Source organism: Xylaria bambusicola, assembly GCF_022495145.1.
Source record: "Xylaria bambusicola strain CBS 139988 unplaced genomic scaffold F5B22scaffold_57, whole genome shotgun sequence".
Taxonomy (NCBI): domain Eukaryota; kingdom Fungi; phylum Ascomycota; class Sordariomycetes; order Xylariales; family Xylariaceae; genus Xylaria; species Xylaria bambusicola.
The window spans coordinates 267050-279746 of NW_025953610.1; the positions used below are offsets into that span (position 1 = coordinate 267050).

Here is a 12697-nt window from a genome sequence, read left to right on the forward strand (position 1 = left end):
ACAAAACTCCTAGGTAAGCCAAAGCCATATGAACTGCGCTCAATACTTTCGGCGTCAAAAAAAGGGAGAAGAGAGGTTGTGGTGAGAGAGAGAGAGACAAGAGAGAAAAGACACAAAACGTACCCCGCACCCGTCCCCATTTTGCATTAGGTATTGTGACGCCACTGGCCCATCGGCTGTGGTCAAACACACGATTCGAATTTCAATTCGATGGAGCCACACACAATACAGACACATATGGTACTGTATGTACAGACGGATGTACCTCTTACAGTGCCGTACCACAAGTACCACAAGTGCCCAGGTACTTCGGTGGGCTAGTGCTTCACGTACTATACCGTGTACCTAATTGAGTACGAACTAACTTGCCCCGCCTCACATTAACCCCTCCTTCCGTTGCTAGCGACAAGGTTTTTTTTTTTTTGCCTCGATGGGCCCGGCCACCCGTCTGTCTGCCCCTCTTACCTCTACCTCTGCCAGTGCTCTGCCTCTGTCGTTGCCCCTCAGCCCCTCTAACCCGCCGCTTGTACCTCTCTACTTCCAGTACTTACCTTACATACGTATGATACATACTTACTCCTCCTACCTACCGTATATTACAAATTTTCCTTTTCTCTTTTTTCTCCCTCCTGCTCCTACCCACTGCAACTTGCAACTTGCACTTGCACTTTGCATTCTCCCAACTTGCTTGTCGCATACTTGCCTTCCGCAACAACCCACAGCTGGTCGGTGGTTGCTTGCTTGCGAGTGCATTTTCCTCCCACCTCTGCTTTAACTTCCTTTTTCTAGGTTCGTCGTCGTCGTCACCGCCGTCCTCTTCTTCTCTCTCTCTCTCCCTCCCTCTCTCCTCTCCCTCGCTATCTCCTCTAACTCTCTAGCTCTTTCTCTTCTTGTTTTGTTTCTTGAAGACGACAAGGGACGAGCAGCGGGGCCCATCATTCATCATTCACCCCGCTCACCTCTGGATTTTACATATATATCCATTGCCTTCAAGAGAGACGTGTTCTAGTCGCTAACCTTCCGTTGCAGTAGAGTTACCATCAAAACACCGCCAAAATGGTCAAGTAAGTCTTCTCTATGCTTCCTCATGAGTATCCTCATCGTCGCGTTTCTTTCTCATCTTGCTGTGCCAACCGGAGGTGAACTCCGCGGCTGTCTTGATCTTCTACTTTTCACTGTCTTGAGTGTCGAAACACCTTGGAGACAGCGTCGAAAAGTTGACCAAAAAAAATCCAACATACCCCGCTCGGAGATAAGACCCTACACTCGCCGCGCGCGACAATTTTGCTGACAATGCACTCTTCGACAGCTTCACGATTGACGAGATCCGGCAGCTTATGGACAAGCCGACCAATGTCCGTAACATGTCCGTCATTGCCCACGTCGATCATGGAAAGTCCACCTTGACCGATTCCCTGCTGGCTAAGGCCGGTATTATCTCCACCGCAAAGGCTGGTGATGCGAGAGCCACAGATACAAGAGCCGACGAACAGGAACGTGGTATTACTATCAAGTCTACGGCTATCTCCCTGTACGGTACTCTTCCCAGCGAGGAGGACTTGAAGGACATCGTCGGCCAAAAGTCCGATGGTACTGATTTCTTGATCAACCTCATTGACTCGCCCGGTCACGTTGATTTCTCTTCTGAAGTCACTGCTGCTCTCCGTGTCACTGATGGTGCCCTTGTCGTCGTCGACACCATCGAGGGTGTCTGCGTCCAGACCGAGACTGTTTTGCGTCAGGCTCTGACTGAGCGCATCAAGCCTGTTGTCGTCATCAACAAGGTTGACCGTGCTCTTCTCGAACTCCAGGTTTCCAAGGAGGACTTGTACCAGACCTTCTTGCGAACCATCGAGTCCGTCAACGTCGTTATTTCTACCTACCTTGACAAGTCCCTGGGCGACCTCCAGGTCTACCCTGAGAAGGGAACCGTCGCCTTCGGTTCCGGTCTTCACGGCTGGGCCTTCACCATCCGCCAGTTCGCCATCCGTTACGCCAAGAAGTTCGGTGTCGACCGAAACAAGATGATGGAGCGTCTCTGGGTAAGTTTTCAATGTCATAGACGTCAATGTGTGCAGTAACGCCCTTCCTTCTAGACTGCTAATGCTTTCCCAGGGTGACAACTACTTCAACGCCGCCACCAAGAAGTGGACCAACAAGGGTACCCACGAGGGCAAACAGCTCGAGCGTGCCTTCAACCAGTTCATCTTGGACCCCATCTTCAAGATCTTCGCCGCTGTCATGAACTTCAAGAAGGAAGAGGTCGCCACCCTGCTTTCCAAGCTCGACCTCAAGCTTCCTGCTGAGGACAAGGAGAAGGAGGGCAAGCAGCTCCTCAAGGCCGTCATGCGAACATTCTTGCCCGCTGCCGACTCCCTTTTGGAGATGATGATCCTCCACCTTCCTTCCCCAGTCACAGCTCAGAAGTACCGTGCTGAGACTCTCTACGAGGGTCCCATCGATGACGAGGCTGCCATTGGTATCCGTGACTGTGACCCCAAGGGTCCCCTCATGCTTTACGTTTCCAAGATGGTGCCCACTTCCGATAAGGGTCGTTTCTACGCTTTCGGTCGTGTCTTCTCCGGTACAGTCAAGTCTGGTATCAAGGTCCGCATCCAGGGTCCCAACTACACCCCTGGCAAGAAGGAGGACCTGTTCATTAAGGCCATCCAGCGTACCGTTCTGATGATGGGTGGCAAGGTCGAGCCCATTGATGACATGCCTGCTGGTAACATTGTTGGTCTCGTTGGTATTGACCAGTTCTTGCTCAAGTCCGGTACCCTGACCACCCTTGAAACCGCCCACAACCTTAAGGTCATGAAGTTCTCCGTATCACCCGTCGTCACCCGATCCGTCCAGGTCAAGAACGCCCAGGATCTTCCCAAGCTTGTTGAAGGTCTCAAGCGTCTATCCAAGTCCGACCCCTGCGTCCTTACTTCCACCAGCGAGTCTGGTGAGCACGTCGTTGCTGGTGCTGGTGAACTTCACCTCGAGATCTGCTTGAAGGATCTTGAGGAAGACCACGCTGGTGTTCCCCTCATCTTCTCCGACCCCGTCGTCCAGTACCGTGAGACCGTCAGTGCCAAGTCGTCCATCACTGCTCTCTCCAAGTCCCCCAACAAGCACAACCGTCTATACATGGTTGCTGAGCCCATGGACGAGGAGTTGGCTAAGACCATCGAGGATGGCAAGATCTCTCCCCGTGACGATTTCAAGGCTCGTGCCCGTGTACTAGCTGACGACTTCGGCTGGGATGTCACTGATGCCCGTAAGATTTGGTGTTTCGGTCCCGATGGTACCGGCGCCAACTTGCTCGTCGACCAGACCAAGGCCGTGCAATACCTCAACGAAATCAAGGACTCTGTTGTCTCCGGTTTCCAGTGGGCTACCCGTGAAGGTCCCATTGCCGAGGAGCCCATCCGTAGCGTCCGCTGGAACATCCTTGATGTTACTCTGCACGCTGATGCTATCCACCGTGGCGGTGGTCAGCTCATCCCCACTGCCAGACGTGTGCTCTACGCTGCTACCCTGCTGGCTGATCCCGCTCTGCAAGAGCCTGTCTTCTTGGTCGAGATTCAAGTACCCGAGAGTGCCATGGGCGGTGTTTACGGTGTCTTGACCCGTAGAAGAGGTCACGTCTTCAACGAGGAGCAGCGCCCTGGTACTCCTCTGTTCACCATCAAGGCTTACCTCCCTATTGCCGAGTCCTTCGGCTTCAACGCCGATCTCCGACAGGCCACCTCCGGCCAGGCCTTCCCTCAGATGGTGTTCGACCACTGGCAACTCTTGCCCGGTGGCTCACCTCTCGACAAGACCTCCAAGGTCGGCCAGGTCGTCGAGACGATGCGGAAGCGCAAGGGTATCAAGATCGAGGTACCAGACGTTAGCAACGTAAGTTTTCCCTGTTTCTTTACTATTTTTTGCAATGCACTAACACGCGACTGTAGTACTATGACAAGCTATAAAAGATTCCGCACTTTGATTATAGACTACAACCTCATCCCAATTTTCACGAATATCATGAGACGGCTCGACGCATTGCTGGCGCGTTTGGGGATGATGGGGGGTCTTCGAGGTTGGCAAGGCTTGATTTGAGCCTGTGTGGGATTGAAAAGGTAGACAAAGGCACTTGGTATGACCCTTTGTAGCGACTTTGTAGCTTGTATTCCATCCATCTGGCTTACCTGTAGTTTCGAGGACAATTGATAATGAGTTAAGAACATACCTAATGTATGATTTGCATGTCTGATATGTCTTCGGTAGTTATCCTTATATCTTTAATGATAGAATGCGAATACTAATAGACGACGCATAGTACAACATAGCTGCTGGATCTATTGCTTTGAAATACTGTAATCACAAGAAAAGTAGTCTCATATATCGTGTGTGTTCTAAGGGCTATGTTCATTCGAGCTGAAGATAGAAAACAAAGGTGAGGACATGGTAGACGCGTGGAAGAATCCCGGGGTATAATTAATGCTGGTTACGTGATGTTGTTGGTTCTGAGTTAATTGGGATGGTGCGGTGAGGACAACGAGACCCTGAGATTTATTATATTAGGAGAAGGGGGTTAGAGAGAGAGGAGAGGAAAATAAATAACTATGTGATAAGAAATTATGTTTTGCGAGGCTTTTTGAAGATCTTTGTGTCTGGGCTTGAGATATGTCTTTACCTACCTACCTGCGTTGGGTCACTCTGTTGTGAATGTGTTGGTGGCTTTTGGTTTTTGTGATGATAGGTGCTGAGAAGTTTGCGGAGGCGTTGGCTGTGTTTGATTGGACTGGGTTGAATTTTAGAGTTGAGGGAGGGAGGATAGGGTGTGAAGGCCGTGCTTGTGGGATTAAGCTCTCGGATTTTTTTTGGTCTGTTGAGGTTTATTGTGCGTATAAATGTTGAAGTGTTGGTTGGTATGGAAGCCTCCAGGTTCTGGCATCCGAAACTGGAATCCCCCATACCCCAAAGGATGGGGACTGTGGCACACGGCGGCGCGTGGATAACCGAATCCTTGCTCTCGATACTCCCCCATCAAGATTCCCCAGAAGTTAATACAATTACAATTTAATACAACTACTACCTCTAGCTTGAAACCGAAGAGAATGTATTAAGCTGATAATTGCTCAAGGAATAGGTGCATCTACTTTTCTAATAAATTGGTGTCAGAATGCACATGGAATGCACATGGAATTGAGCATAGGTAGAAATATGTGTGTTGCTACCCGTGACGTAGGCTTCGCTGAGAAGACAGGGCTTCTACTTAATCTAGGTACTTAGTTATCAACACCGCAATTGCCCACTGTAAGGGGACAGCTTTCTACAGACTGGGTATATTGGAATCTACTTGAGTACCTACCTACCTGGGAAGTACACAGATATGAAGGAAAGAAGTTATCCATCGCGATGGGCGTGCTCTACTGCTATTAAATAGCTGCCCTCTATTTTCTCAACGCTGGTGATCTTGCTATGTCCGCTTTTTATCCCTGTTTGCCCCTGCACAACAAGAGAGATTGAGGGTTTATTAAGGCCCTCTTGTCTGCCAGAGGGAGGTTTGCCACGATTGCACCGAGTTCGTCATCTCAACTAATGGTATGCCCGCGAGTTCTTTGCTAACGCCACGAAGGAGACGAAACGTAATCCAAAAGGTGAAGATTCTAGAATTTCTTCGAAGCCCACGAGACGGCGGAAACGGAGAGCCAACGCCAGAGAACGCGGAGGAATTGACAGAAGATGTATGACCGAGCACGGAAAGGACCTTCTTTATCCTATTCGCCCGGCTGTGAAAGTACCGCCGGCGCTGCAACAACTACACCGAATAGACCGTGTTACAAGATGCTTGGTGTAGTGGCGCACGTTGGACCAACCGTTAGCTTCGTACGAGGGTTCAATGGTCCAAAGGACCCAGTTCGATTCTGGGAGCTTCTAAAATCTTGTTTTATTTTTTTATAGTCATTTGAGGATCTACCTACTCTGCATCGAATAGTCATAGCATCATTCCCAAGCAACTAAATGCAATGAAATTTCCTGCCTTCCTTCTTCTCTTTTATATCAACTGATGTATGCTTTGATCACGCATAGTGCAGAGTCCAATACTTTGGAAACCACATCTTACTTAGCTGGTATTCTTGTCTTTGCCTGTCTGTCATTCTTTTTCGGATAGTCTGCCTCGGAGATTCCTTCTTTTCTCTTGAGAAATCATCTGATATGCGGGTGTTTACCGTTCGATTAAACAGTTGAATGCGTATTCTTCTCTCTTTCCCTCCTTTTCTTTTTGAAAATTACTGTATGAACTCAATTCTATGGGGAGTGATGAGCGAGGTGTATAGCCACTATGATGTGCAAAATTGGGTTCGATACCAGAATTCTTCCTCCACAAGCTTGTTATCGTGGTGGTCAAGGCCGTCTTCCGTATCATGCGGTTCTTTCCTAATCTTCGGGTCCATCAGACATTATCAATACGCTTGTAGTTGATCGTGACGCAGAAGGGAGGGAATAAAGAAGCGTGAATAATTCCAGTAATGTGCAATATGGCCAACATCGGTACGAGCATATCTGCTGACTAAAACCCGGGTCCGGCGCTATACGGGTAGGTCCTAGCCGTTAGCCGCCCGGCGCTCCGTTTTGGCCTTGGCGCCCCAATCCTACCCTAAAGAACCGTTTTAAAAGAAGATAAAGCAGTTGACCGGTAAAATTTAACCCTGAATAATATTACCCTATTTAATATATATCCCTTTTAATTACCTTTTACCGCTTTCTTTATTTTTTAATATTAATTTTATTATAATTTAAAGTATTTAATTAAAAAAGGAATTAATTAATAAAAAAGAGCACTCCATCACTACTCTACCTGCTACCAACCTGCGTCCATCTCCAACACTCTCCCGCCATCTTCCCAACGCTTATGCTTCTCCGACCTGACGGGCTATTTTAGCTTATTTCCGCACAGATCATCATGGCGTCTTTAATGAAATTCCCCTTGTTTTCCAAGCTACTGCCCGAATTGAAGATTCTTATATAGGAAATATCTATCTTGGAATACTACCGAGACCGGCTCGTACCGATGAACAAGTTCACCAAAAGAATGAATATGCATTCGCAACCTTGCATGTTCACCACACTTTCGCGCTACATCGGAAAGCCGTAGAGTCGCCACGGATCTCTACCCTATTCGACTTTCCGTTTTACGGATGATAACCGCAAAGAGCGAAACTGAGATCGTCGTTGACAATAATCTAAAAACCGATATTAGCCATTATCCATCCAAAGGGGCCATTTACATCAGCACCTATTGTCATGCGGTTTCACCTCTAGGGTGTCAGAAAGGGAAGGCGGTAATACTTACGTTCCATATACTGGAATGTTAGGAATTTATATATAAGACCTTTATCTAGCCGGATAATTGTATTATAACTTAAACTTTTAAATAATTTAATAGGATTATATATATTACTTTTAATAGGTTATAAGCTTAAATGTTTACTTAAATGTATTTTTAACTATTAAGGGTTAAAATTATACTTTATTTTTAACCTTTTACTATTTATAAATATAAAATAATAATATACGTTAAAATTTTACTTTATTAATCCTATAAATGAAGATTATATTAAAATATTATTATTTTAAATAATAATTAATAAGGTTAAGCTTTAAAGGCTAATTGGAAGAATTTTTAACTTATTAATTCTTTAAAACGGATAAAAGTTAAGCAAATTATATATAATTAACTATTTAAAAATTCTTAACCTAACCTTTTCTTTTTAATAATTATAAGAATAATTATAATTATATTATTAATATTTAATAAAAAAAATATTATTAAATATTTATTATAACCTTTATAATTAAGTATAACTTTAAGTATTTAATATTATTCGTTTTTTAAATATTTAAACTTTTCCTTATTTTATATATAAAGTTTTAATATAGCTTAAATACCTTTTTAATTAAAAAAACATAGGTAATTAAAATATTAATTTAAATTTAAATTATATTAATTAATTACCTTTATTTTTATTATTATTATTAAGGGTATTTAAAGTTTTCTTTTACCCTTTAATGCTTAGCAATTAAAATCTTTTTAATTATAAAGTTAATATTTTACCTAATTATTAAATTTTAAAATTAATTACTTTAAAGGACTTTTTTATTAATTTTAATATCCCTTTTTTTAATATTAATTTTTAAGCTAAAAACCTTAATTTAAATTTATCCTTTATTTTAATTAAAAACTTTTAAAATAATTATTTTATAAATCCTTTTTTATTAAATGCCTTTTTAAAAGATTTATATTAATAATATATTATAATATTAAACTTTAAAAAAGAAATTAATTAAGAATTATTAATTACTATTTAACCCTATATTATAAAACCTTTTATAACTATTAATCTATTTATTAAATTAATTAAGTTAACCCTATTAACTATTATTATATTATTTATAATATTAATAATTAATTAAAATATTATTAAATAATATTAAAGAGTTTAAAAAGGTAGCCCTTTTTAATAGTTTAAAATAATAGTTAAAATAAAGCTAAAATATATAAGAAAAATTTAATATAAATAGGTTTATTTAAATATTATTAGGAGGGCTTTATAAGGTAGCGCTTTAATAAAAAGAAGGAAAAGGTAAAAAAACCTTTTTTATTAAAAAGGATAAATGGTTTAAAAAATGTAATATAATTAATATTATAATTTAAAGTAAACTATTATAAAATACTTATTAATAAATTTAACCTATATGAATAAAACCCTTTAATATATCTGCTTTATTATAAAATAAATTATATTAAAACTATAAGTTTAAAAGAAAAGCTTAATTTATATAATATTATTAATAATAAAAAGAAATAATATTTAAATCTATTAATAATATTATTTAATTTACTATTATATTATAATAGATTTAAATAAATATAATTAAGTTTAATTTAACTTTAACTTAACTATATTTATATATTATTAAAAAATTTATTAATAGTTTTAAATTTAAATTTAACTTTTTTTTAATAATTTAGGAAATTAATACTTTTAAAATTTTAATTATTAATATAATTAAAATTATAATATAAATAATAATTACTTTAAAAGAGATAATTAATATAATATTATACTTTAAATAAAGTTAAAAGAAATAAATAGTATAAATTACTCTTTTAATTATTAAAGTTAATTTTTTTTTATTTAGATAATAATTTAATAATAAAAGGAAGGTATATTTTAATTATAATAAAATATATCCTCTTTTTTATTTTATAGCTTATTTTAAGTTTAAACCTTTAAATTAAAATAAGGATATATATTTATAATAAATAAAATAATATAAAAATAAAGTAAAAAGATTTAAAAGGGATAAAAATATAAAAAGGGAAAGAAAAGTAAACTTTATTATATTTTTTATATCCTTTTAAACATTATTATAAGCTTTATTTATTATTAAATTTTTTAAATATATTATTTTAATAGCTTATTTATTATTAATAAATTAATTTATTTTTATTAACTTTATTAATATTATATTTAACTTAATGTTTTTAATATTTAAAGGATTTATATAAAAGTTACCTTAGGGTAATACTTTTTAAAATAAATTTAATGTTAAAAATATTAATATTAGGGCTAACGCATTTCCTACTTGACTTGGCTACCTAATTGACCTGGCTACATTTTTAACCTTTATACGCATATAAAAAAAATCCCTTATTTTTCCACTAACAATTATAAAAACCCTTTATAAAGAAAGCAACCTATAGCTTATACTTTAAGCTATTGAACGAAACTTAAAATTATTTATCTAATATATTATTACTATTTATAATGTTCTTTATATAATATTTGCCTTTTAAACGAAAGGTTTTAAACTAATAAGTAAAATATTACCTTTAAAAGCTTAATTAATTCCGGACGAAGAATAATCAATTATATAATATATTTTTAATTTTATAGCAAAATTATTTCTACCTTTATATAATTATATAAAAAATATAGCTAATTAATTAATAGTATTATAAGGTTAAAAATTAGTTAAAAAGAATTAAACGTTAAACTTTATATAACGAACTTTAAATATTTAAACGTATTTTAATTAAAAAATTAATTATTAATGGGTATTAAACGAAAATTTAATTAAATACCATATTTGGTTTATCTTCGTATAAAAGATAATAAATAAAAATAATATTTAAAAAGAAAATATTTATAATTTTAATAAAACTAAATTTATAATAAGTAAAATTATATTTAAAATAATTATAACTTTAATTAAATATAAATAAAAACTATAAGCTATTTAATTAAGCAATTTAAAATGGTTTATAATTATTTAAATAATTTTATTATATAGTTAAATTATTTTACTATATATTATTTTAATAGGGAAAAATTACCTTACGCCTTAATATAAAAATAATAATATATTAAATAATTGGAAAATTATAATTATAAAAAATAGTTATATAATAAATAAATAAGCTATAAATTAAATTAAGCATTTTAATAAATATATAAAGCTTTATATAAAAGGATATTATTGCTTTTTTTTCCTTAATAGTTATAAAAGCTATTATTTATATAAATTTAAATTATATTATAAAGAAAATAATATTATTACCCTTTATATACTTCCCTATTTTTTTTACCGCTTTTAACTACTTAATGTTAAAGTATTTAGCCTTTTAAAACGATTATATAAAAAGTAAATTAAAAGCTTTATATAGGCATATATTACCTATATTTAAAAGGAAGATTTTATAACTATATTTCTTTATATGTTTAATAAAGCAATTATTTTAAATAATATATAAAGGGGATTTAAAAAAGTAGGTTTAATGCTATATAATTTAAATTATATTATTAATTAGCTAAATTGTCCAGTTATACTTTAAGTTAACCTTTTATCCCTAATATTATTTAATCTTTATATAATTATAACTTTAAATAACTTAACCAAAGTTAATTCCTTTTTTAAATATATTAAATAAAGGATTATATAATATTAAAATAACTTTTTTACATTTATTATTAAAGGGTTAAGCTAAATTATATATAGTATAATTAATGTTATATATTGTTTTATATTATTAAAGGGGAAAGTTAAAAGCTTTTGTAAAATAAATTATAAGCTTAATAAACGTTATTATATAAAAAAAATTAAATTATAAAGTAAAGGATCTTTTATTATTAAAGATATTAAGGATTAAATAAAGGTACGGGGTATTCTTAAGGTAAAAAATTGCATTGTACGTTAAGGTAGTTGTTATATAAAAAGGAAGGAGATTTATATTTAACGTTATAGAGCTTATAGCAAACCTAGCTATAATATATAAACTTGTAAAAATGTTATAAAAATGTTTAACGATTTAAATTTAAATTAGTTTAAATTAATCGTATAAATAATTATTGAAATATTTTTAAATGTATATATAAAGGTTAAAAATGTAGCTAGGTTAATTGGGTAGCTAAGTTAAGTAGGAAATGCGTTATAAGAAAACTTTTAAATAATATATTAAAGAATAATTATTTAAAAGAAGTTATAAAAGCTTTATTTATTATTATTAATAAAAATTAAACTAATAGCTTTATAAAAGTATTAAAAATAGCATTAATTATTAATAATAATATTAATGTTTTTATATTTTTAAATTTAATTAACTTTATTAATTTATATATTATATTATACTTTATAATTATTAAAATTAATAAATTAATAATATAATTAACTTAATATAAAGATTATACCTTTATTAATATAGTTAATAAAATAAAGAAACCTATTATATTAAGGAATATAATTTATTATTTAATAATTAATATAAACCTAATCTTTATATTATACTTTATAGAATTTAATATTAAATTCCTTTTTTAAAGTAATAAAGCTTATGCTTTAAAGGGGGATAATATGTTTTTAAAAGGTATAAAATATAATAGCCTATATATAGTTGATTAATTTAGGTTAAATATTAAGGCTACCATTATTGCTTTAATTACCTACTTCCTTTTTAATCCTAAATTTATATTATAGTATAAATATTTTAAATATATTAATAAATCTTCGATTAAAAAATTAATAAATGTTAAATATATTAAGCTTTAAAGATTAATTTATATATATAAATATTATATTTAAATTAAAATAAAGGAAATACCTTATTTAAAAAAATTCTAATAAGGTATTTATTTATTAAAATTATTATATATTAATATTATAAATATTTTTAAAGTAATATTTAAAGGCTATAAAAGCTTTATATATATTGCTATTATATATTATAATTTTATAAAAATAATATAGGTATTATTGCTTAAAAGTAAAGGAAAATTTATTTAAACCTTTAAATCTTTCCTTAAATATTATAAATGCTTTAAATAAAGGTATTATATATTTATATTTAATAAAGCTAAAAAAAATACTAATAAAAAACTTAAATATATATATTAAAGTTAAGGAATTTAAATATTATTTATTATTATAAAGTAATATTAATAAAGTAATATTTATAAAAAAGCAATAGGAATATATAAATTTATTATAATTTTTATAATAATATAAATTATAAATAATAAAATATTATAAAAATATTAGTTTATTATTATTTAAATAGCTTATTATATAATAATATATTAATTTAATAATTAATTTAAAATATTATTATATAAAAAATAATATAAATAAAGGCTTATTTATAATTATATAATAA

The 12697-nt window shown here is 33.7% G+C and overlaps 1 protein-coding gene across 1 annotated transcript; it reads left to right on the plus strand.

The window, feature by feature from the left end:
- The first annotated feature begins 495 nt into the window (after window positions 1-495).
- On the plus strand, window positions 496-4317 carry F5B22DRAFT_450186 (P-loop containing nucleoside triphosphate hydrolase protein). The gene is made up of 5 exons (XM_047971952.1): window positions 496-725; window positions 1030-1064; window positions 1310-2042; window positions 2116-3891; window positions 3948-4317. The coding sequence occupies exons 2-5, from the start codon at window positions 1057-1059 to the stop codon at window positions 3963-3965; spliced, it is 2535 nt and encodes an 844-aa protein (XP_047826724.1). The 5' UTR covers window positions 496-725; window positions 1030-1056; the 3' UTR covers window positions 3966-4317.
- Window positions 4318-12697: the final 8380 nt, after the last annotated feature.